Source organism: Rhea pennata, chromosome 7 (assembly GCF_028389875.1).
Source record: "Rhea pennata isolate bPtePen1 chromosome 7, bPtePen1.pri, whole genome shotgun sequence".
NCBI lineage: Eukaryota > Metazoa > Chordata > Aves > Rheiformes > Rheidae > Rhea > Rhea pennata.
In genome coordinates this window covers 8,334,179-8,361,435 of record NC_084669.1, presented here as the reverse complement: position 1 = coordinate 8,361,435, position 27,257 = coordinate 8,334,179, and the positions used below count along the sequence as shown (strand labels likewise).

The following is a 27,257-nucleotide window of genomic DNA, read 5'->3' as shown; positions in this document are numbered from 1 at the left end:
CATATCTCTAAAATTATGTACCTAATACCCTGATGCAATCCTTAAAACACACTATATAGTCTGTTCTCCATTTAACTGGTATAGCATCTCACCTACTAAAACTGTGCCCGACTCTATTCACACTTACATCATTTATTTCAAGAGTCCACTAAGTTCACTGAAGTTAACTCTGATTTACATCACTGTATTTGATAACAGAATCACATCCTTCCATGGAGAAATTTTCTTTTCCTGAATAAACTCTATGGAGGTACAATTTTGTCACCTTTAATGAAAAGACTGAGTGAAAAAAATATTTTATCGTAATGAACCATATTTTATCATAATTAAAACACCTGGAGATTCTGGAGCTCCTATGTATGAATGAAACTGTAACAGCTTGTTACCTCAAGTCTGTCAATCTCTTCTGTCTACATTTTCTATATATTAAGCAGCCAGTAGAAAGATTATACCTCTGATTTTGATCTCAGATAGCCTTTTACAAATTTGATCGGTCTTCATATAATTTTCTCCAGTTTTGTATCAGCCTGATATCAGAAGCAGGAGTTTACTACTTCACAACATTCAAGTTTTGCTTTGGTACTTTTGTTAGCTTCTCAAATAACTCCCAAGAGGTAAAAACTCTTGTAACATTAGTCAGTTCCCACCTCTCATGTGGCTTGTGTCTAGGGACTGATAGGAAAGAAGAAAACTATTTTTCCCTTTGAAAATCAGATCGCCTTTTGATTTCACTTCCTCTGAGATCCATTCCATGTCTCTGATATCTGAAAGCATTTTGCAGTATAGTCATCCACAGGAACAAAAAAATACCTGAGTATGTGAACTAGTTCATCCTTAACATTAAATTAAAAAAATGTATTCAACAAAATCCTCAGTAAAATTCACTAGATCCAGCAAGAACTTGTTGGCAGCTCTTAAGCAGAAGTATCTACTAGTACCAGTTACTCTTTCCCAGCAACTAGAGCTTTTATTCTTACTGCCTCGATCAGATTTCCAGATTATTCAATTCTTTGAGAATCAAATGACATTCTGTCATAATTGTTCATATGGCATACCCTCTGCATGTTGTTTTGATCTGTTAAAATTTCAGAACTATGCCCTTTGAAACCGTTGTGCCTTATCTTGCCACGTGCTCCATGGACCTAGCTCACTTTTAGATATTACAGTACTAAAAATGATAGTAATAAGTCAGTGAATATGGCTTTCAGTCATTTTTCAGCAAAAACAACCTATTTTAGAAATATTTTATTTTGGATGTTATCTCAAAAGAGATTTTTTTTAACAGCAGGATCTGCTTCAGGGGCTCAGCTGGGACCTTTACACCCAACAGAAGGGGCTATTACTGCATTGCAGCAGGTGCAGGCTGTAAGCTTAAAAACATCCTATCTGGTGGCCTTTTTAAAAATTTGTTTGAGAGTTTTGACATTCACTTATTCTTTATTGCCCAGCTATGATATTTCTACAGCAAGTTCACCTTTCTGAGATGATCTCTTTCATTCAGGAATCAAATACTGTGTATGGCATATGGAATCTGACTTGCTTATAAGCATCCTTGTACCAGTTTACAGTCAGGCAGGTGACAGCAAGCAAAATGAAATATATTGGAGAGAGAGAGAATTTCAGAAGATAAATTTGGACTCAGTTAACCTCCATTGATAAGCATGTCAGAAAACACTTAGAAGGGATGGAGATCATGGAAAGCATAGCAGTTGGAAGTGAAAAAGAACTAAGTTGTTTTATTGTCACATTCCTCAAATGTCCTGCAAACTTTTCCTGAAGACCTCACAGGGCATTTTACTCAACCTTGAGATGACAGCTGCAAAAACAAGCTCTAGTTTCTTCTATTCTTTTAAACTTCTTATTTCTGAGTCTTGTCCAAATTCACCTTGTAACCTTAGTAAGGCTTGTTTTTTGTAAGCTTAACCTGTATTTGCTCCTCCACATTCAAGCACCTTTCTCTTCCTGTCCTCTACCCTTAATTTGCTTGCAATATACAAATTTACTCCAGGAATCTATGTAAGGTAAAACAAGGCCCATGCATTTAGACCCGCATAGTTGGAGAATTTTGCCAAGAATCATATTGTACACCAACAGTATTGCCTTTCGCTGATTTTATTTCATGTGGGCCTTCAAAATACTGTTTGGATGTTTTTGTAGACCAATCAAGCCCCCATCATTCCCTGTGTTCTTACCAATAAGCCCCGAGTAAGCGAGGAGGCAGTCAGCATAGTTCTCCTTCAGACAGCTACTGACAGACCGTGACTCAGGCTGGCAGTTTGTGAAAAAATCTGCAAGGCGAGATCTGCAACATGGTAAGAAAAAATGCATATCTTTAAAAATCAAGCCTGCAGGCATTCTTACCTTTTACATTCATTTTCTCTTTGTACAGTGCTTAATATTCTTTACCTTAAATATATATTGGAAACTTTTCAATTGATGAGAGTCTCTTTTCAAGACCCATCTGTCCTTCCAGAATCCATTTCTGCAGTCAGAACTAAAAAGTGCTAGGAAAAAGGACAGCAAAAAGGGATAGAACAGGGAAATGCATGTCCTTTACTAAAAAGAAATGTTCTGTATTTTCATGCCAAGAAAAGACAAAGAGAGAATTTATCATAAGAGTGGTCATTTTGCCTGGATCTGAACTCTGGAATCTGTAACTCTATATGAACAGAACACAGCGTCTGCTGTTTTACTGATTACACAAAACTGTATGTTTGTGCTCACAAAGTCCCCCTACTACATTACTTGAGTGTGCTTTAGTACTGCCCTGCGTATCCAGGGAATGGGATTACCCTTGCTTTGTATTAGCCTGTAGAACAAGCTGGCTGACCTGGAATAGCAGGCAGATCGAGACGGCACGACCTACAGAGCTCCCTGGAGGAAGTGTATTGAGACCTACTTGTTCTTGTAAAATGTCCATCCACCAGAAATCTACAGTATTGTGCCTAGGGCTCATAAGAAGGGAATGAGCTCTACACCCAGTTCTGCTAGTGAACGGTCATACGATCTTCACTTACCTCTGTCACCTAACCTTCGAAGCGGGGTGGGTCACTACTTACCTATAACTAAGATTGAAACTTCATCACAATTAGCAGATTATTACTACTTTGGAAATCAAAGAAAAGGACTAGCAGACAGGAACTCTTCACTTCCACTTTAAAGCCCATATAACAGTACCATTCAAATCTACTGTAAAATTTGAGAGGCTTCACTGAGCTGCATCAAGGTCCCACATCATATAGCCAACCTTCCCGTCCATCTTGGCCTGATCTCATCAGCCGTGCTAGGGCTTTCACTTAGACTTGTATGCTTCTTGGACCAATGACTTCTATTTACTTAAAAAATGTAATTAACACCTTTGATTCCATGAACAAAATTATTTAGCCTCCCTAGTTCAATCTTTTCCTCTGTGAAACAGGAATGAAAATGTTCTCTTGAATAAAACTGCTCACAGTGATGTTTCAGGACAAGGCATTTAATCTTTGCAAAGCCCTTTCAAAATCAGAATAATATCATCTATGCTTTTCCAGCACCAATCTAGCATTATGTAGATTTGCAGTATAAATACTCTTTTTTATTTTTGCAATGAAAAAACAGAAGTTAGTAGATGCAAGTGATTTGCACAGATTTAATTTATTTGTTGACATGCTCTAGAGACTAATTATTTTTGTTTGCCTTATTGTTTTACCTATCTCAGATGGGGAGTTGATATACACCATTAATTGGCTTGAAAGTACTGATAGGCAAACTTCAAAAAGTTCAAAGACTTAGTTTCAAAAAGCATCTTATAAATAGACTATATTCAAATTGTATCTGAATTTATTCAAGCTCATAACTCTTTTTAGTTCCATCCCTCTCTAACTCTACTGATTGCCACCAGCAAAAGTCAGTTGCCACTGTTAACTGCAAGTATTTCACTATTTCTCTTCCCTTATCTAACCATTTAACTCTGAGGTGGATAGCTCTACATACTAATTGCTTTTAATAGCTTTAGAAAGTCAAGCTCTCTACAGATTTTTCAAGACACCCTATATGTACACATTATATTAATTTCTTCTCTTGGTCAATAACTAAGTTGCTGGGACCTAGCCTTCTGAGCAAATGGGAAAACAGACTGTGGAGAGTTTCTAAGGACTTTAAAAATGCTACAAATACCTAGATGAAGCCTGTTTTAGGATAGAAGAGAGCATATTAAATTTATCTTGTCAGAATCACTTGCCATGGTAGCAAGAGTGAGACTGCTCTCATGAAGTACTTTTGTGTTTCTAAAACACAGTGGTTCTTCAGATTTGAATTTCATTATTTATATAAATTTGCAAATACCCCAGATACTTTTGGAGGTGAAATAATATAATTAATATCTTGAAAATCCTGAAAACATTTTTGGCTATCATTTTTTTATTCTCAGTTGTCCAGTTCTCTGTTAGATTACTAGGTGCATTGGTTCATGTAATATACTCCTTTTTTCTCAGTTTTTTAAGGACTGATAATCATGGATTAACATCAGTCATTTACTACTAAGTCTGCCTAAAGAATTTATTTGCTGTAGTAAACCCTTAAGGAGGCTAAGAATTTCTCTGCTGACCCCTTTTGCATACCACTTGATTTCTACATTAATTTCTGAAGAATTTTTGCAGACATAAAAGTTAATGAACTGACAATGTTGCACATTTAAGTTTTCATAAACCAAATATAGTTCAGACAGTTGTGGTCCAAACATTACTAGACACCTTTATATACTCCCTATCTCTAATGAGTCATCCAAAATTCATACTACCAAAGTTCTTGCTCTCTCCTGAGCTTTTAACTACACCTAATATTTGTGTGGATTAATTTCCACCAGAGATACAGTAAAGACCAAAAAATAAAATGGAGGCAGACCTCCATCCTTCATAAATAACTCCATCAATTTCAGTGAAGGTCTGCTGATTAATGTTCACTGAAGATCTAGCCTGAAACATTTCCAGTAGAATGACACTGGTGAAAGTATGCACATCAACAATATCAAAATAGTGGTACTCTTTAACTAGAGAGAAACAAACTAGTCTAATTAGGAATAGTAAAATCATGTTCTGAAGTATTGCATATGGTATTAAGAATTGTTTAGGCAGTAGAGACAAGTGTTTTAGGGATGATGATAAGAAACCATAAGATGGTGTTAGTCCTTTGAAAAATATGCATTCTGCATTAACTCAGTGTTCCTTCAGCAGGAAGCAACTTGTGGGGAGTAACTTGTGGTTAAGTCTATTGGACTTTTTCCAGCCCTTGATTGAGCAGTTTGGTAAACTGAAGGACAAAAAATTAAATGAATTCCAACTTAGCCCTGGTAAATCTCCTCAAAGTTAACTGCATATCTTATAGAAAGCTTACTTAAATATTTTGTATACCATTAACTGAAAAAATAAGAATAATCCTATTGGCTAATTCCATGAAAATCTGCTCCAAAAGCAAAGAGTCTTTCTGAGAAAAAGAGAAAAAAGAGAAAAAAATCCCAAACTTGTTTTTTTCTAGTGCTTTGTAATAGCACCAATAAAATCATTTGTAACAGTCAAAAATACAAAGAAAACAACGCTAATTTGTTTTCTTTATGATACTAGCTCTTCCAATACACAGCAGGATAAATTAAAACGTTCAAATTTTGCTTACAAGTAAGCTTTGCTAATAGTAATATTTTGTTCAATCTGCATATATTTTTGAGACAATTTAATTTTATATTAGCACAGTCTGTAGGTAACATTTATTAAGTTTCACTATTTTTTATTCTCAAAGTTATATAAAAGTTCTTTGATGTTCTGAAATTATCTTTGATATTAATCAGTTCTACCTCTTAAGTTAGTTAATCAGACTTTGGTATTGGCTGCACAGAAATGCATACTGCAATATTTAAAAATATGAACTCAGTGATGAATTACCATTAAATTTCTAAAAATGCATTTTTATTTTGGGTCTGTTGTAAATAGAAAAGCCTAATGGAAAGCAGCTCTGTAAACCAAACACATGACGCCTCCTTGAGAAGTACCCTTATTGCTGAGCTAGCAGTTGTTGACTTCTCTTACAGACTTTTTTCTCTCTGTCCGTATGCTTTTTGGGGTACTTTGTACATAGGGGTTGAGCCTCAAGAGACAGAAATCTCTCTTAGCCTTTCCTTCAGAGTAGTGGTAAGAAGGGTAGGTATGAAATGCCTCAGACTGAGTAAAAGTTGAATCTGTATTTGTGGGATCAGCTCTGCTATGAGGTCAAAGTGAGTGGTTGCAACTGCTTGTCCTGTTGGTGAATGCAGGCAGCTATGGCTGCTGTCCTCTGCACTCATGTCACTGATGTTAGGTAAAGCCTGAACCTACTGGCTATCTTTGCATTGCTGCTTGTGTTTAGATATCTCTTTATGGCTCAACAGCAGTAACACAATGGATATACAAATGCCAAAGCTGAGTGACTGGGGTGACTACACTAATTAGTCAAAGCTGCTCTAGAGTCTAGACACCATTTGGCAGACACAGTATAGTCACGGAAGGAAAGTGCTACATCAATATTCAAAACAGAAAAAAAAGCATAAATCTGATGCTGAAAAAATTCAGACTAAGTAAATGAATTTGTGTCATAGTGATAAATGGTATCATTATAGAAAAAACAAGCCAAAGTACCTGGTCTTCTTTTGTGGGGGTCAAATACAGTATCCTGCTCTGTAGCTACAAATAGCTCCCATATAGGAAGGGCGGTACTATTTCAAGTGGAAGGCACTGGGATGCAATAGGGGCCAGAGGGGCTGGTCTGTGCCCAAATTAACGGGTTCATTGCCGTAGATGCTTTTCACTTTCCCTCCCTTTCCTAACACACAGTGAGTTGGCAGTGAAAAACAGAGGCAAAGCCTACATAAGAAACTCTACCAGACTAGTTCAGCCGGTGAGCTGAAAAAAGCCTCTGAAGAGCCCCAGCACAAGAGATATGACCCTCCCAGCATCTGGTAATTTAGATTTGACCCGTCCATGAAGACATTTTGCATTGCAAGTCACTGGAGCTGCATAATACTAATATCATATCTTCTTATTTATGTACACACCCTATTGAGCAGCTGTGAGCAACTATGAATTCTGACAGCTTAATTAGCCTTTTTTATACTGTCATTTTTACATATATTAATTAACCAGGAGCTTTCTTTCTTTCTTTTTCTTTTTTTTTCCCCTTGGAAAATAGCTTAGTTTTTCCCTGGCTTTTAGCCTCCTTCTCAAACAGTTACAGTGTCAGGGCAGTGTGGGCACTGACAACCATTACTCTCCCTGCTCATCTGCCCCCAGACCTCCCCACACGCTGCCCAGTCTAAGGCCCCCATTTCAGGCCAGCCCAGGGCCATCGGTCTCTGCCCACAATGCTGCAGTGGTGCTGGGCTCCAGCTTCACCATGGTACTGTTCCTTCCTTGGCATGAGCCCCACCAACCCCGACACTGATGTGTGGGTGACCACCCGGCCTGGCCTCAGCCCATAGTTGTCCCCACGGCAGTGCACGATGCCCAGAGCTGGGGCTGCCCTAGGTGCTCTGCTCTCGCACGGGTGGTGGGACAAGCCTATGGGAACCTCTGCCAGCCCAGGGGACCCCCAGTCTGTAGGGCACCCTGACACACAGGTCAGCATTTGTACTTTTCTTCAGATGAAGAGGAGGATAAAAATGTAAAGATTTAAAGACTGACCATTTGGGTCCCAAGACCTGAACAATGAAAGCAGTTTCTCTCACATTAGCCATTACAAATCTTTTGCAACATGAACAAACCCCAACATCAGCCACTGAATTAGAGAGACTGTTTTTTATCTGGTTTTGCTTCTGTTTTGCTATTCTAAATGACTTGCAGTTTAAACCCACACAAATATTTGATTCTGGATTTGATTTATTTGTAAAAATTATGTAGTTCATCTGGAAGTACAAAAAAGTCAATCCTCAATTACATACAGGCAGCCTATGCAGATTGTAAAACAACTGGAGCCAGAAACAAACACCAGAGACCATGCAGGATCAGTTCAGATGCCTCTCAGAATCAAGAATGCTCCAAACATCTGGTAAAGACACAACAGTCCACCAAGACTTACTACTCCAATTGGTGCTAAGCACTCACACTTGACCAAGCTGGCTTCTGCAAAGCTAGCTGACTCTGTACCATGACCCCACTATGTCTGATAGGACATAAGTTATCCAGGTTTTTTACTTACTCAGGGCATTTTAGACATCGAATACTCAGATAATGGGGAACTAACTATTAGAAAGATAGACATGCAAAATTAAAATATCTGTGTCATATTATATGCATATCTGTGCCATTTTAAAACTAACAATGCATACATTTCATTCTGTTTTGTAACAAAATTCAAATTAACAAAATTCATTTTTCTGTTTAATAAGTACTGTAAAATAAAAATATTCCATGTTTATGTTTTGCTACTGTATTTTATGTAAAGCAAAACAGAGTAATTTATATAGGAATTTCTCTTAATATTATCCTTTTCCCCTGCTCAGGTTAACTGCAAGGGATCAGTTAGATCCTTTTATACAATGTCTGCTACAGTAAATACAAAGAACTTACCAAAACACAAATCTCATAGTTTATCAGTGTTAGGTAAAACCCATAAATAACTCAAGATCATACATTAGAGAAATTTTAGTTTAAGATACCTGGTGTCCTCTGGGTTTAAGGAAAACTACTAAACTCCAAAATGATTCTAAATCAGTATGGTTTATTTGCAGTTGAGTAATAAAAATATTTTTATACCACTGACCTTTAGTGTAATAAAGCCAATTTTGAAAAATATGGTGCAAATCCTGAGCAAAAGGTAATGCAATAAAGAATTAGAACAGTGATTTTATGATGCAGTGACACAAAACAGAATTTTTTTTTCTGCTTTCAAAAAATTATCTCAGACCATATTTTAGAGGCCTGTTTGAGAGAACATCTGGAAAGCATTCCACAGGAAATCAAACCTATATTAAATATGTTTTGTGGGGCTCTGTTTCCTTGCATTGACTTTAAGCATGCATAATGTGTTTCTGTCTTCTCAGCTGCAAATAAAACACTTCTCTGAGAATCTCCTACAAAATAATAGGCTAAACTGACAATCCATGATTTCTAGATGGGAGTGCTGGTAAGATTTTTATTTAGTCTATCCATCTCTGTAACAAAGCTCTCCAAAAACATGAACAAATCCTCTAGCTACTTTCTGAATACTTATATTTTGTATATTTTAATTTTATTTCCTTTATGCTGTTTAATTTCGAGTTTCTATACATAAATGACTGTGATGTTTAAAGATGTCCATGTCTCAGAATGTTTCTTGATAGCATTTTACACAGGAAAGTACCAGTCCATTATGGACGGAGTTGTTCTCACTTCATTAACTGGGCATACAAGTGTGTCTTTGAATTACAGTCTGGAAACCCAAGAAAATCATTGTCACTCAAAAAACAAGCTGAAGAAATTAGTGCCACTGCAATTCCTTGAGTGTGCTGCTGGATGCTTAGGTATTTATTAACAGCTATATCACGAGCACACACTGAAAGGACGCGGTACCCAGTACTCTGAAAAGACGTGCATGACAATATTCTCTGTATCCATTTGAATAAACTATAACAGAATGCAGCTCACTCAAGCATGAGGCTGTTGTGGAGTTTGGAAACAGAAAATAATCTACAAAGTATCTACGTTCTCTGTTGACCACAAAGGTATCTGCTGGTAAAAATATGATGCACTAGATCATCAGGTTTCCTCAGACTAGTGAGGGATTGTTTTTGCATCCTTGAGTGGCACTGTGATATCTGTGGTAGCATCCCTAAATGGAATAGTTGTTTCCTCACCTGTTGTAAGAGACCTGGCTAAATGAAAGAAAAACTGCGCAGCGTGCTGCACTTCAGCCAGGTCTGCGGGCACCCAGTATAGCTGAAACTCATCCTCAAGCTATTCTTGAGGACTCAGACAACAAATACCAGATCATAACCACAGCAGATAAAAGTAGATTACAATTTCTTTTATGGGAAACTTTTTTTCATGTACAAAACAGCCTCATCAAAAAGCAAGTCACAAGGTTCTGGCACTAGCAAACCAATATAGCATTGATCTTACTCAACATGTTTTCCTTGCTTTTAGTAGATATATGGATGTATAATGCTAGTAAGAAAAGCACTGATTTATAGTATAAGATTGGCAAATAAACCATCTTTACCAGTCAAGGATGATGTGGATGTCTTAAGAGGTTTTTTTGTCTCCCCAGCAAAAAATGTGAACACAGCCATTGAGGCTAAGAAAGCTGACAGCCTGTGATATATCTAGATGTTTACAGGAGTTCCTCTGGAAGATATTGTCCATTTTGAAGAATGTTTTGCAATGCTGTATGATGGCCAGTTACTGAGACACATCCCCAGCATTTCACAATGCCTAATTAGAAAGGGGAGCATCAGAACTGAAAGGACAAACTCTTTAAGCTGTACTTGAATCAGAACAAAAGAAAATAATTAAAATGATAGTTTTTTTTTTTTTATTTAGCAGAGGTCTAAGTCACATGTGTTTTATAATATAAAAGTCTGCTTTAATGGTTTACAGCATATGCTTGAACAAGTCAGTGTAAGCACAAACAGAGGAATGTAAGGTCATATACTAGTCTTAAATGTGACCTCAGGCAGGGTCACAGTAAGCTCACACAGAAAATATGTGTTTAACAGTAAACACACACCAGGAAACCAAGTAACTTTTTGTTACTTACTTATTTTAAAGCCAGCAGATAATCAAAGCATAGGAAACAACTACCTTCTGTGCCAAGAACTCTTTCCAGACATTGGTACCTTTAAATCTGGCTTCCATTTAACAGCAAGTTACTCCATTAGTAACATGGTAGTGCTTAAAATATAATGAAAGCAATGCAATTTCTATTCAATATACATTAAAATGCTAAAATTCAAAAATATGCATGTAGCTGTCATTTGTTCTGTTGAGAAACAAGGTACTATTTTTAGTTCCTATGCTTACATTTTCTTGCAGCTATTTTAATAGATGAACTGCCACCAGAAATATTCTCTCACCGGGGGCTGATGTAGAGTGATATAAATAACCTTTACAAAGTCCAACATAATGGAATGGTAAAATCCGTTGACATTCTTTTAATTAGCACTGCCTGAAGATTTACCTACATAGAACAGGAATAGCTAAATTCATCCCTGGAAAAAATCCACTGAAGTCACTTATATCAGAGGAAGTATACTGAATATGGATTTGATATAATAGCTCTCTTATTTGCATTAAAAATACAGCAGTTTCTTGCCTATAGTATATAGATGTTTTGAGGTAAATGAGAAAGTATTTTGATTTGTTAAAGAAAACACTATTTCTTTGCCCAATAAAAACAAGGTAGCCAAATGCGACTATCAGGTGGAGTGCGAATTAAAAACGGAAAAGGGATCAAATCTCTTCACCAGATTGAACAGAATAGTGAGTGGAAACAGCTCATGCAAACATGCAAACATTAGCTCATGCTAAATTTCTGCTTTCACAAACTTCTATTAACAATTTAACAAATCAGTGGTAGCACTCCATTTACTGGAACCCTATCCAGCAAAGCAATTAAGTGCTTGCTTAATACTAAGAACATGAGAAGTTCCACGTTTAGAAGCTCTATCAAAAAGTTTAGTGCCAAATTTACCTTTTATTAAAGTTTATTAACTTTTTGCTTTTTGATATTTTAGACTAAACAGGATGAAACTGCTTCTGCAACATATACAGTTTAATATTCCCCTCAATGATAGAGGAACAAAACAAAATGGGCCAAACTTGCCCTGCTGTAACTTTCCTTCCTGGATGGTGTTTCTAATCTGTAGTCTTCTACTAGGCAGGCAGTCATCCTTTCTCACTCAGAATGAAAAAACAAGCCTTTCAGACAGGATGATACACAAATGTGATGGCCATACTTAGATGTTCCAAATCCCCCCAAGTTCCCAGAGCTAATGTTTTCTAGTGGCTGTGAGTACTTAGGCCACTGAATCATTTTTGGAATCAACGAACTGATGTGGAAGGTAGGGCATCTAAATACCATCCATTAAAGTCTAATCATTTGTATCCCAGTTTATTTTACGATTTGCTGTATGTTCAAACTCACAGATAGTTTATTCCCTCCTTCTATTTTGTAACTCTGTAGACAGGTAATAATGAATATTCAGTGCTACAGTTAGGTTTTAAAAACAATCAGACAGTAGGGATAGTAGGACTTCAGCAATATCAGAAAGACTGTGAAAGTTACACTATGCAAAATGTAAGTTGGCTAAACCAAATCGCTCTGACAATGCTAAGGCATAACTTTTTCTTATAGATAGAAGCACACAAAGGAACTTTCTCTTGGTTAGTGAGTTTCAGGGATGAGCCAAGGCTCTAGGTGAGTGACAGGACTGCTGCTTTAAAAGTTTCAGGCTTGCCTGACAAAGGATCTCAGTGTAAAGATATTGTCTACTTACTGCTTATTAAAGCATAAAACCAGAATGGGTGAGGATCTCTTGACCATTAAAGCACAAAGTGATGTGAAACTCTGGTACAGGAAGAAAGCTGAGTCATTTTTCTAATGATTATATTCTTGCTTGCTTCTTTACTTCTTTAAGAAAAACATCAATCATCCAGCAAGCTTTTAATCTTCAAGACCCTCTTAAGCAGAACACAGAGAGTAGAAATGAGGACTAACCAAACAGATCTTGGCACCACAGAATGAGATCTATCTACGCTATATTGGGAACAAAGCTGTCTGTCCTGTTTTGCTGGGTGTTCTCATTTTTAGATTCCAAAGGGATTTATGGATATGCTTTAAGCAGCAACTGCTTGATTCATTTTGAGATTTACTTAGAAGGAAGAAATTTAAAATGACCTTTGTTTATGTGTGTGGAGGGGGAGGGACATAATACTACATTTTTTTCAGTCTGTTAACAAAAAACATCACAATAATGAATCATATAATGGATTTAGAAGGGGAGAAAATAATATCTGATGTTGCAGCATTTTCTGTCTTTGCCTTGACTTGAAAGGTTTTTGCTTATTTTGCAGAGATTGCATTCATTTTTTTTCCAGGCTAGCAATTCTCTGCGCACACTTTACTACACCATCATGTTGCTCCTGCAAAGCATACCAGATTCTGTCCCATCTCTATTCAGATCTCATTTTAACTGAATTTTCTGAATTGTGATCATTCCTCACTATTAATTCATTAAAAGGAATCAGTATATTTTTTGTCTAAGTAAATAGGGTACATCTAGCTATACATACATACATATGTAAAAAACCGTGCTTCTCCAAGCTAAGGCTATGCTCACAGACATGACGTGAGCTTGTCGGCATGATGCAGTACGGGCCACAAGCTAGATTTGGCATTGTATGGTGCTTTTCCTCTGCCACTCGATATTGTGCAGCCACAGGGTCCTTCCTCACAAAGCCCTGATGTGGAAAGCAGTGAGGGCAGAAGGGATTTATAGGTAGCCTGAGCTCTGGCTAACCCTGCTACACTGCAGGCTTCCTGCATCTAGTGCAGGATGAATCAGGCAGCACATGAGATTTTTCGCCCACTCCCTGACTCAGTCTTCTAAGATACAATATAGACACAGTCTGCACGTCTCTAGAAATCAAGACTACCCCTGTTTCCATGTCCTTAACAGCATTACAAAAGCTATGTTGTTGTCCTGGTTTTGTATACCCACAGAAAAATAATAATATGAAGGAGCTGCCAGACAGCTTTGAGTGCCAAACTGATATAAATACCCTTCAAGGATGCATCTCCAGCTCTGTTCCACAGATGTGTATGATGCTACTGTACCCTTCATGAAAATATCCTGTGAACGTCCTTTTAACACCTAAAGCTAGAGCTGATCTAAGACAGAACAGTCAACCTTGGTAGCTGCCCAACTGAACTGTAACTCTCGTAAGCTACAAGGCTCACAGAGGGAGGTAGCACCTACGTTTTTCCTCTCATCTTCTGAATTACAGATGATCACTGGACTGTGGCAGGATATTACAGGAGGAAAAAGATAGCATACAGAAGAGCAGGTGAGAGGGGACTGTAAGTGGCTGTAATAGAGAGAATTCTAATGTGTCAGAGAGCCAGTAAAAGTTAGATAATGACTGGGATGTCTAGAAAAAAAAAGAGATGAAAGGAGAATAAGAAAGAGAAGAGGCATGTGAGGAAAGCAAGGGGAGAAGTGAGAACAATGAAAGAAAACTCTAAGGAATAGAAAACTTAAAGCAAAAGGCATATTTCTTCTCCCTTCCCCCATCATCCAACCGCACACACCCACATCCCTTTGGTGCACTCCTCCCTAGTACTTATTGTCACTGTAATTGAAGAATGCTCCCTCCTAACATGAGATGCTGAGCTCCCCCTCTTCTATAGCAGGACAAAAAAGGTTGACTGCATATTTACCGCATCTCATCACAGATTTATCTACAGAATTGAACCACCCCCTTCTCTGGCAAGTCTCTTTCATGAGGGTGTATGGTTTGCAATCAGTGATATTATGTATTACAGGAACAATCCAAATGTCTTACACAGAAAAGCCACTTTTACAACAGGAACTCGTATAAAATATTTGCAGATTTGCACATGCCTTTCAGAAAATAGGCACAGAAATGGTACCTTTCCATGGTAGATTATCATTAAAAGTGTCCAACAGAATATAAAGAAGGAATATTAATTTCTTGGCAAGTTTCTTACATTTTTAGAAAACATAGCAAGCAGCTGAGCTTTTGTTCCAGCTTTACTGTGCTTTAATTCTTTTATTCAGTAATGGAAATGTTTGCATATCTGCACATGACATTCTTATACTCGTGAATGCAAATACCTTTTATACAGAATTGAATGGGTACTTGCAACAAAATTAAGACTGGTTACCTTAGGTGACCATACAGTGGTGACCAGATATTGACAGCAGTATCTAAAAGTGTTTATAAGAATGTGCCAATGAAAATACATTTGTAAAAATTTGGTTCTCCAAATATATAGCAGCAAAACTATCTTTACTGAGTTTTCAATGCAATGACACCTCCACTGAAACCTAGCAGGATATTTCACTACTGTTCTTCAGACACCATGCGGCAAAAAAGTTGTTTAAATACATTGCGCAGCCATTTTATCTTTTCTTTTCAATAACACATATCTGGAGCCAGTAACGTGCATTAACTATAAAACCAGAGGCAAATCTTTGGGAATATTAATTTTAGCTAAGGAAAAAAGCCCAATTAGCTGGTGTCTAAAATTATTCAGGAATCTATCTGGCTATTTCACACTAAAAATGAGTCAAAATGGTTTGACCAATCATTTTGACTAAAGTCACTGTGGAGGGCAAGAAAGTTGCATTCTATTACTAGACTCTTATTTTAACAAAAATTGACTTAGCAGTATTCTACTATTCCTTTCAGATCTTTGCATCACATGACTGTACTGACTGTTTAGTTTTTCTATTCTTTTAATAAATAATGTGTCTGTATTGCTATCATTCTGCTCAGTGCTTATGAATATATTAAGAAGACTCAAAATATGCAAAATGAAAAAAACAGATTATTAAAAAGACCAAACTAATGACTCATATTTTCACTACTCAAAGAAAATAGCATTCTGAAATACTGTCAAATATGACACTGGAACAAAGCACGCTATCCTGTGTGTATTTACTATATTCTTCTGTATTTAGAACCGAATAGTGTTTTTAAAACATGCCAGTCAACTATCTGAAGTTTAAGTGGTGGCTGAAGCAATCAGAATAGGATTCAGACATTTTACCTATTCCAGGATGATAAAGTTCACAAAAGTTTTTGACAGTATACTGACTTTCCTTAGAAATATTGTTTATGCTTATAATAACCATAAAGTCTAAATGCTTCTTTTATTTAGCTTATTTTTTTCAGTTTGCATTGGAGTCTCAGGCAAGTCTGAGAGACTCTAGTATCTTTCAAAGCTGGATATAGATTGGGATACAAAGAGGCAGCAGAAAAATGATAATGAAAATGCACTATTTAGTATCTTGATGAAGTTTAAAAATTAGGACTGTTTACATAAGTCAGAATTTATTTGCATTTCTTGACATTTCTGGTGTCTTTTTCCCTTGATCAAGAATTTATGTTATATAACAGATGAATGAATGAATGAATGAATACAAAGAAAAAAAATCAGCAGTGTCCTACTGTCTCAGTAATGAGTTGGTGGTACCTGCAGCTTAGCTGAATTGCTTCCCTGCTCTAAACACTCTTTCAAAAACAGAGTCAATGATGTGTGCATCCAGGGCAAGGCTTTCAAAGAGCATCCAAAACTGAATTTTTAAATATGTATTTGCATAGGCCTATGTGATATTTGATACATGAGTATGGGCAGATTCAAATCTTGCTTTTCTGAGTTTGTACATTCAAAGACCCTTTAGAATTTATCCCTCTTGTCTTAACTATCATTAAAAAAACCTGTAATGGAAGTAATAGGCAAGCAATAATAGTTTCTAAATGACTGTATTTCACAGTAGTCAGAACATATTCCCAAATTTTTCATTCATTTAGGTATACTTTCTGATTTCAAAATGAAATTGAAGTTATCAGAGTCAGAATTATGTTCCTAGCGGCTACTGCTTTTCATTATTCTAAACATATCTGGAATTACTATGTAGGCTGATATTTATCCATGCTAATACTCCTCCTCCCTTTCCTTCCTCCCCTCCTCGAGTCCCTGTTTTCCTAAAGATCACAGGGAACAAATCACAACTGGCTCCCTGTGAGTGCATAGTTTGGAGTATCCATGGTGCTAATTTCTCCTCTCTGTGACAGTAGAGATAGAGGTACTAAATACACTAGTAGTACAGACAACCTAGGAGGTATTAATGTCTACGTAAGAAGACTCTTTGCAACACTTCACTTTATTGTATCTCCAGGTGTAGGCCAGAAGTGCTGCACTGTCACCCTGTTCCCACATGCATTTGCCCATCTTCTCCATTGTACCACTGCTTTCCCTCTCCATAATAGCCATGTCTCACTGAGCATGAAAAAGTCCAAACTATTTAAGATGACATTTTAAAGAAAATAAAGAAATCCATTTTCACCCTAGTGCCTGTTACAACTTTGGGCACCAGGAACAGACATTTCACCAAGCTTGCCTCTACAGCTTTGGAATGGAAAAAACACAACATCAGTGCAAGACTCATAAAGTCTAATTAAATAAAATGACATTAAAAAATTAGCTGCTGAGATAATGTTAGACCAAAGCTGACCAAAAGAAAATACAATCAAAAGAGAAGCAATAGCACTAATTTAACTAAGGAATTCCTGACAACACTACAGCCTGAATATTAGGAAGAATTTTCACTATAAAATCCTCTTCCCCCATTTGACTAGCACTGTAGCACTTTGGAATTTTTGCTGAAAACACAGTAAATATGTTGTCATTCTGCTACTTAACAGGGTGTTTATATAGGGAAGACTACATCTATATCTATCTATATCTATATCTATATCTATATCTATATATGTAAGCAAAAAGACTAATAACACAACATAGAAATGGAAAATTAGTGGCTCTGAACCCCAACTTATATAAGCTTATATAAGCTATAATAGCATTATATATGAAGGTGCTGAATGCTATTCACTGGGCTTGAATGAAAACTCCCAGTGATTTAAGACTGCACTAGTTTGTATCAGCATGAAACTGGCTCCTGCCTTCTCCTAAGCCATAGCCAGTAGAGAGCTGCTCTCCTCACCTACGAACAACACTCACGTCTGACCAGCTATGGTGTAAGTCGAAGATCAGGAGAGGAGATCTTATATTTAAAATTCTAAATATTTTACTACACACATATATGTAACAGCTTATCAAGGTATGTACAAACATGACTTCACTGTCCTTGACATATGAATATAATGTTTATTTCCTTCCTTGCTATTTCACAGAATTTGATAATTCACAAGGAATTTAGTGAGATTCTTGGGTACAACTTCATTAATATGACATTAGCACAACAGCATTCTTATATAAACATACACGATGTTAAGTAGGACTAAAGCACTTCCTAAGGGCAGAGAGGGTTCTGTATGCCACTGAATAAGCATAGTATGACAACTTGCGAGGAACTTGTTAAAAGCAAGGGACCAAGTTTGTCCTGAGAAGCTGTGCTCTGTGCAGCTTCTCTCCTTCCAAACACAGAGAGGAGGAAAAAGACTGGGAATTAGGTCACTGAATCAATGGCCGTCGTTACATCAGCCTAGCAGTTTTGACAGAAGAGGGCAGATAAAACAACCCCAAACCCAAAACAGTTTTTAAGATAGTATAAGCTTGTCCACAAATGTGAATTCCTTTCCTTTCCATGAAGAAACCTCCCCTGCTTGTGTACTATGACAATATATATGAAGTTCCACATGTGGCTTGTGTCCACATACAATTACTAGTGAGTGTGTTAGTGCTCACATGCAAAGCTACAGTGAAAATAAAACCCATTATAATGAATAGTTCTATTTTCACCTGGTCACTAATGGGGAATAAAAATCACTCTGAGGTATCATTTCATGGAGACACATAAGGAAAAGGTTTCCAATGAAAATCTATAAGAAACAGATTTCTGTTTTGGTATCTTTCCTGAAGGTTTAAAGATTCTTCCATAATGAAAGTGAGCAGCCATGAATGGTTGTGCAGAAGGCACACACTATAACCAGATGTAGGCTTTTGATATTCTGTTAAAGATGTCCAAGGCTTTTGCTTTTTTCTCTAGGACCCGTCCTAGTCCCTAGTGTATATTCTGACCCTCAGACCTGGTAACTCCAGCAGTACCAAAAATTCTTTCTGGTACCTCATTAATCACTCCCCTGCCATGTGCTATCTTACCTGCAGATGTAATTCTTCTTGCAGGATTCTTGTAAATTCAGGCAGTTTGGTTTCTCCCTGTCCTCATATGAACACACAGGAACAATAGTCTGCCGTCTCCTTTCTGTACAGGCTACATCTCGACAGGAGCAGAAGAGCATCCCATAGCTGTGCTTTGGGGGAACTTTGTCAAAAAATAGCCGGAGGGCCTTATGACATTTCCGCTTGTTACAGATTTCATTAGACGTGCTGCTGGTGCAGGGGGTTATGTAAGCAGATCTGAACCTCTTGCAGGTATCATTTAGGTTACAAGCTTTTGCTGCATCCAAGCAATTGTTCCCCTTTGAAAGTACTGGCTCCACTAGAAAAAACAACACAACAGCAGTAAGAAATGTGTCACATTTATACTGTGTTTTGATGTTTGTGCTTATTTCACTGTTAATCAGATCCTGAGTATATATTTTTACATAGAAAACTTCTAGTGCCAGAATCTGTGAACAGTTCTTGTTTCTTTGGATAATGGTTTAACCACTTGAGCAAAAGCACAAGTACGTGTTAAGATCAGAATGCTGGCAAATGAATGCTGATTACACTAAGCAGGCTGTACTTTATCATCTTTGTAGCAGACAAGCAGGGTAATATTGTGCAAGACCTGGCCCCACTAGAAAGCTGTCAAAAGCACTGATAAGTTTGAAGGGATACATTTGGCTGATTGCACAAGAATACAATGCAAATACGGGTTTCTAACTTTGGTTTTGTATACCAGTTACTTTCTGATGTCTTAATTTTTCCTTACACAGTAAAAATGACATTATGAGTCTTCACCACATAGAATAACATTTAAATTTAATTTGGGTACTCTGCTGAATATAAAAGCTATATGCCTACTACTATAGTTTTTGAGGTGCAGAGCAGCCCACACAGCCAGAAAATTAAGCAGGTGCAGCCTCACAATTGTGAGCTAATGCCACGCAAAAGGCCTGTAAAATCCATGCTTTGTTCAAGATACTCCTATAAAGTCTACAGATATCACCGGAACCCTAGAGGTTTTATGAAGTTTGAAAGCTTTGAAGAAGCTGGCATAGAATTAATAAGTCACTGTTAAAGAAATATATGAAATCAAGGAGTATTTCTCTCTTTTACAGACAGACACACACACACACATGTACATCACAGACTACAACAAGTTATAGGAAAATTATTTATATAAAAGGTAAGACTGTACTTGTAGATCTATTTTTTTTAATATATTATCCAAATATTAAATGAACGACATAGTCTCTGTTTGAAATGAAAACAACTGGCAAATTTCAATTAAAAAATTACTTACTGCTTACTGCTGTTGTGGATATTGGGAATGCCAACATCACAAATCCAAGAAAATACAGTAACTTCCTATCGATACAGAATTTGCAAGCTGAACAAGACATCTTTTGCAAATACCTAAAACCCTGCAGCAACCTCCCAGAAAGTCCAGTCAGAGGTAAAACAAATTTCAAACAAGTCCTAAAGTTCTAACTTATTCCTAGAAAAAAGTTTTTAATCTAGATCTTCCACCTTTTCCCCAAAACTCTGTCCAAGAACCTTCTGCAACTCAGTGTTCCTCCTCTCCATTCTTCTGCCACTTCGCCTCACTAGATCAGGATGTCAACCTTTTCCCTTTTTCATGGCAGAGAAAGATGACGTGGCTTGGTCAGCACAGTGCACAGAGGTATTGCAGTTACAGTGCCTAAGACTGGCCCTGGATGCTAGCATACACATACACGATACTTGCTACTATCTCACGTATCTTACACATCCAGACATGATCCAAACTGTGACATGCATTAGATTCGTTTTTCACTCTAGCAATATGCTGTAATTACATTCAGTGGGTTTGTATATTTAGCATTTGTATATTTAACAGACGCACTCCAAGTCCTTCCAATATCAGTTTCCCGCACAATAAGCTGCAACTGTTCGCTTATCATCACAAATCACAAAACTAAAAAGATCTGACTATAAACTACCATAGTCAAGCACTTCTTAACACTGATTTCCTGCAACTTAAGCCGTACCAGATTCAGAAGAAATAGCATGTCTAAAATATATCACTCTCATAAAATTATACCATTGTTACATAGAATGTTGTTACATTAACACGTAACTATAATCTTAACTATGAACTCTAGAAGTTTTTTTTTCCTGTAATACAGTATAGAGAATTACATGTTAAGTACAAATATAATTACCATGTAATCTGTAAGGCATGTAATTATGTAATATATGAATAGTACACGCTAATTACTATGTGATTACAGAGTAATTACATGGTAATTTGTGCCTAGAAGACAACTGCTGAATTCTACTCTTTAAAAAAATATTTTGTGGAGGAGCTCTAAATAGGGCATACCAATACAAACAGACATCAACTTACTCTATGATGCATTATAAAGAATTCTTTACAAATAACTAAGATTCAGTAAAGCAGGCTCTACAGCTCTTTGCTCAGTCATATACATGTTTTCCATTAAGGGTCCAAAACATAGTAAATGCTGCTACAGAATTAAAAAGCACTGTGAATATGAGTACCTTAAAAATCAAAAGTGACAGGTTAATGGTTTTTTTTGAAAATAGAGTATAAGCCAAAATCAATGAAAACATAAACAGCACAGAAAGTTATCTTGAACAAAAATTGCACTAGGTGCAAATTGTTCATAAAACCACCTTGGTATTTACATTCATTCTTATCCTTTGTACAATTGATACCTACCCAAGACTCACATTTCTCTACATGTCACCTCTGAACTGGGGCCAGTTTGGGTTTTTTGGGTTTTTGTTTTAGCTATTTAGCTATTTGCCACTTGCTTTTTCTATTTTGATACATATGACTCTAGCAATTGACTCTGGAATTTATACATTGCACAAAGTATTTCTACCTTTTAAAACCAAAAGTAGCATACAGCACATGTAAGATCTGCATCAACTGCATTTGAATTAAATATGACTGTCTAAACAAATGCTTCTCATTAATGTTAGCTTCTCCCAAGCTTTTAAATCACATTTTAATGTAAAATTTACAAACCAGAACACACTTTATGCTTTAGTTTTTATTAAAAAAGTATAATGTAATTATTCCTAAGTCCTGTGGAAAGTATAGTTAAGAATACTGAGAATGCTTTGGGAGATTACTTACACAGTAGTAATACATAATGTCAAAATTTCACTCCGCTCCTGTTTTGCAAAGCTTAAATTATTAAGACAGGCATAAGTTTGGCTCTTGATAGGTACTGACTACATTAAGAACAAATGGAGCTAATCCAGAGCTATTTTTCCTGACAGCATCCCTCTGAAAAGGTCTGTGTAAGGAGATCCTTCTTCTGTTCCCTCCTCCTTTGGAGCGTTGGGTATGGAGTAGGGGGCAGTCAGATCAGCAGCCTGGCACAAGTAGAGAGTCCTGCCCACAACCATTTCACCATCCTGTGTTTTTTCTGCTTTGCCTTGGGCCCACTTTGGAAATCTCAGCCAAACCATGCAGCTCTCAGTTCCTGCCAAATTACCGCAGACTCTGAGGTAAGTTATTTCCAGTCAGTTGAAAACTGATACCATGTCCCCTTGTGTGAGGCACTGGTTCTCACTTGCAGCTACAGGCACACCAGAGCAGCTTCTGCAAAAAATGGGACAAAGCCTATCAGCAAAAGTAACCAGCAGCTGCAAGCTGCTTTGTTGCTATGGGCCTGCTGTGGTGTAAGGCAGAGCCACCGCATAATTTTCAGGAATTCAATTGTAGCCAGGAGCTGCTGTCTCAGTGGGAAAACAGCAGCGCCCAACATCTGCAAAATTAGGATTCCCAAAAATTTCCTTCTGCCAGGCAGTTTGTGTAATGTGCAGAAACTCTGGAACAGCAGCAATCAGCTGACTGATACTACCTTACCTCCATGTGGATCACCAGCTCCCAGCTCCTCTGTTGTGCATATAATACTTGAATGCAAGAAGAGATGACTTTAGACCAATTTTTGTAAAGAAAAAACAGGCTCTATATTGTAGTAAAAGCTGCTACTACTTTGGTACTTGTTACCCGCTGGAGTCCTCCACTGGCTCACAGTTTTTACAGCTGCAGCAGTTCTAGACTCCAGCTCCTGTTCAGAAAAACTCAGCAGAAAGGAGCCAACCAACCACTTCATTCTTTCATCCAGAGATGTTTCTAAAGTTTTAATAAGGCTTCCTCTGCCCTCTACAATCTTCCTTGTGCTTCACTCTCTTTCGGATAGTCTCCTTACCTTAATCTTTCATCTTTCCTGGCTTTCCATTTCTGTTCTGCACCTAGTAAGCCTCCTGGCTATCTCTACAACTCCTGATAACCCCATGGCTCACTAAAAGGGATTCTCAGAGGATCTTAGGAGCTTCTTATTCATGTGCCTAAGAGGTGGAAGTAGTGAAAGAAGTATCACTTGTTCTATAAGATTCGTATTAAACTGCAATTTACATAAAAACAATTTACTAAGGTTGCCATTAAAATTACAATTACTATTTGGAAGTAATTAGCATTAGTAGGCTTTCTAGGGTGTTTAGTACAGAGACAGCTGTAAAAAAGAGCAGTAAATATTAATGTGACGGAAGGCAAAGTTGCAAAGCATAGAGGTGACCCTATGGGTATGTGCCTACTCCAATGCAGCTGCAGAATACTGCTTGTAGGAACCAAAGACCGACAGGATAAGCAGCACCTTGATCCTACTGAATAGAAGGGCAGCTATGCACTTCACCAAAATACTTGTGCTTTGTAATACGAGCAGATTAAAAGAAAATAATGAGAACATGGGAAAGATTGTTATCTGCACCTAAATGCTTACAAACAAACTCGCATTTTTTTTGGACATAACGGAAATGCCTAAACTGATACTTTAGGTACTTGAGTCCAAAGCTGTAACATTTAAAATTCCTGGTCAGTTCTTCCCAATATGGGCTATGCAAGTCTATCACAAGCTACTACAGGGACTTTAGAGATCACAGGTCCCTGAAGTTCTTCTCTGAACCACTCACAGATCTGCCCTGAGTTGAGTAGATAAAGATAATCTCCTGTCCAAGCCCTACAGAGATCAAAATCAGTACATTGCTTAGTGTGAACCAACAGACATGATCATCATCACTCAACTGTGATATAACCCAGGCAGAAAACCACAAGAGAGTGCATGATGCTTCAGCCCAAGGATGAGAGCTCTCCTGAGTAGGCAGAATGCAGGGCTCTGGCCTGTGTCAGAACAGAGTAATTTCCCTTACAAGAACAATGACTGGAAAGCAGGAAGACTACTGCCTTAATTTTAAGTCTGCAGAGGCCTGATTCTAGTTGCACTCTCTTCTAATCCCATAAACAATATAATCTTTCTATACTATAGCTCTTCCCCTTTCTTTCAGAAACATCTACTCTGACTTATGGGTTATATAAGAGGAAAGTTTTGTAACCCTACTATGAACTGAATTAGTTTTGTTTCATAAGAGCAGAGATGGAGAGGAAACCCTACTTCTCAGTATTAACAACTTTGTGGTCTGCTGCTTAAATTCGTTCTGTCTTCACTCACACAAATATGCTGATCTGCTACAAATATAATGAAAGCTTATGCCAGGGTCCCTAATTTTCCATATGTAACTGAGGACTGCAGTTTTGCACTATATTCATACTAGCACAGTTAAATCTATTATATTCACTAGAGGCATTCTGCATTTTCAATAATCTATGTTACAAGAATTTGGTTCTTTAATGATACTTTTGCTTCTGCCCAAGGTATCTCACATAGGAGGCAGAAACATACAAATAAATTCAGAAACTGCTAAACAAAGAAATTTCAAACTGCTGCTAACTAATCCAGTCACTGTTTCTCACATTACTGCTCCAATGATTTCAATTCTACCCTAAAGGATTTTTAGGGTATAAAGGTTATTTTAATCTACACTACACCAGTATTTGGATGAATTATGCCTGACTGGGACCGTATACAGAATATATTCTTCTGGAGGAGAGATCTCCAGTCATTCCATATACAATTCACGCTCTGTACTGAATCAGAGACCGGTTTTGTGATGTGGAAGGCTATCACCACGGTTTCAGCTGAGTTCTTCTAATTAATTTTCCCTGAAATATTCAAAGTGGATCTGCATTACTGCATATGCTCCCCAGTTACACTGTTTAGTATTTTATTATTAGCTAAATACTAAGTCAACAGAATTAAGAAGGAACTTGCACACACAGAAATAAAGAATAAATCTGTGAAAATACTCAAACCTACACAGTTGCCATGAGACGTGATTTACTGCATGCAAGTTCTCAAGACACAGTGAAGGACTGTTTACCACTCATGCCAATTTACAGGGTAACTTTCAGCATTTCTTTTTATTACTGCAGAATTGAATTCACAACTTGTTTCCTCTTTTTCCTCAGACTTGATTAATTACCATGTTAACATAACTACTGTTCTCTTGCTTATAATGGGCTCACTCTAAAGTGCTGCCCCAGCAAAATAATCCAAGAGAAAGCTTCTATCTCTTTGCTGCAGCACTGTAATCCTTTCTAATCTCGCTATTTTTCAAATTTATGTTCCATTCCCATAAAGCTTGTGTGAATATTATAGCAAATCAGATAATACAAGGTTATGACCCTTGTAATTGATTCTTCAATTTTTTTTTTTTTTTTTTTTTTTTTTTTTTTTTTGCTTTTTTCTAATTGACATGGTAAAAATTACATTTATATGTGCTTGTTGACACTTGAGAACTCACTTTGTTGGTCATATACACTGTTTCAGAGAGATTACATTACATGCTGATGTATTTCTAGTGCTTCATTTCTTCTTTACCTACAACCCCATTAAGCTGTAAGCAAACCTCCCCTGGGCTGTAAGACTACAAGTATCAAGGGGGTAATGCTCCCACACTGTTCAGTGGGAGTGTAGTTGCAGAAAGGATTATATGAGGATAGAGGGCTAAACATTAGCTACTATTTAAAAATTTGAAAATAATAAAAATATATTCAAATAAATGCAAGTAGCTTAAAAACATCAGAAGTCAAATTTCCCTTTGTGGTAAAATACACAAACCATGTATGCTGGCTTGAAAAATCAGTTACCTGTAGCAATGGCTTCTGTATCAGATGACCACTGGAATAAAGTGATTAATTGCACTGTCTCAGCAAATGTGATCATTACACTTTTAATTAACCTTCTCAACCTCTTGCACCTTTTCATTTTGTTATACATTAGATTTTTGTGGTTTTCCAGTTATTATGCTTGACTACACTTAAAACCATGCAAAGCTCTGTTAGAAAGATAAGAAAAACAGTTCAAACATCTCTTACTGTTCTTAGTGAGAAAATATTGTTGATATTGTCATCATGAGGGTAGTTATAAATCAGATGGAGGACAGACATTCTGAACTCTGTGGCCACGTTCCCACCTAATTTTTGTTTTGGCAGCCTACTGTTATTTAATGGCTCTGGATACCAGGAAACTGGCTTATGAACACTCTTTCTCAACCTAGTTATAATTACTCCATATAAATCATACAATGATCAATTATAATAATCTCAGGTTCATCCATTATTTAAACTTAGCATTTGAATCTACACAGCAGGAGTGCAGGAAATTCCAGAGTCTTCTCTCTGCTGTATTCCTGAAGTAATGCCAGTTACTGAAAAAAGGGGCCAGATATGCTCTTAGCTATGTCATGGAAAACTGAAAAAAATACACAGATTTCAGCTGAGGAAAGTTTTTTTGCCTCAAACAAATATATTTTTTTTTTCTAACCACACTAAATTCCTGTTGTTGAAGTTAAAAATCACAGTGAAATTTTGTTTTCAATTACATTGGTGCACCAAAACCAGAGGAGTTCCTCTACATTTACATGCACTGAGAGCGCACTTTGTTTTTATTTTAACATTTTATAGATTTATGTATAGATAGATGTATAGATTTCTCATATACATATACATACAGACACATTTATATATGTTCAAGCATATGTACATAAAATATTCCAGTGCTATTTTGTTTCATGTCTCCTTTCACAATAAAGCTACATACATATTTACTGGTTTGTATAAGAAATAATTCAAGTACTTATCTATCTATCTAACCAATACTTACCTAACTTAAGATTGATCCTAAGGTATTTGAGCTCAATGTAATCAGAAGGATAAGTCTGATACAAACAGGAGAGTTACTGAAAAGAAAATGAACTTTCACAAAGGCTCAACAACAACATCCAAACATTTTTCATAAAAAACTTAAAACTCAATTTAAATTCTATTACTCAATTTAAATTAGTGATAGAAATTTTTTGACAAACTATCTTAATAAACTATACCTTTTTGTGACCATACAAAATACTAAGTCCCTGATCACTACTATTTTGAACCCTGTCCTATTTCAGTCTCAGCCATATTTGCTATAAAATGTTAATATACAGCC

The 27,257-nt window shown here is 36.9% G+C and overlaps 1 protein-coding gene across 1 annotated transcript in view; it reads right to left on the bottom strand.

Moving 5' to 3' along the window:
* The window catches only part of GFRA1 (GDNF family receptor alpha 1), a 136,011-nt gene that overhangs the window by 31,314 nt on the left and 77,440 nt on the right, over positions 1–27,257 (bottom strand). Inside the window, exons 4-5 of the mRNA XM_062580204.1 lie at positions 18,847–19,186; positions 2,193–2,302 (exon numbers count right to left, since the gene is read on the bottom strand). Of these exons, the coding sequence (XP_062436188.1) occupies positions 2,193–2,302; positions 18,847–19,186 (450 nt within the window). The remainder of the gene's footprint in view (positions 1–2,192; positions 2,303–18,846; positions 19,187–27,257) is intronic.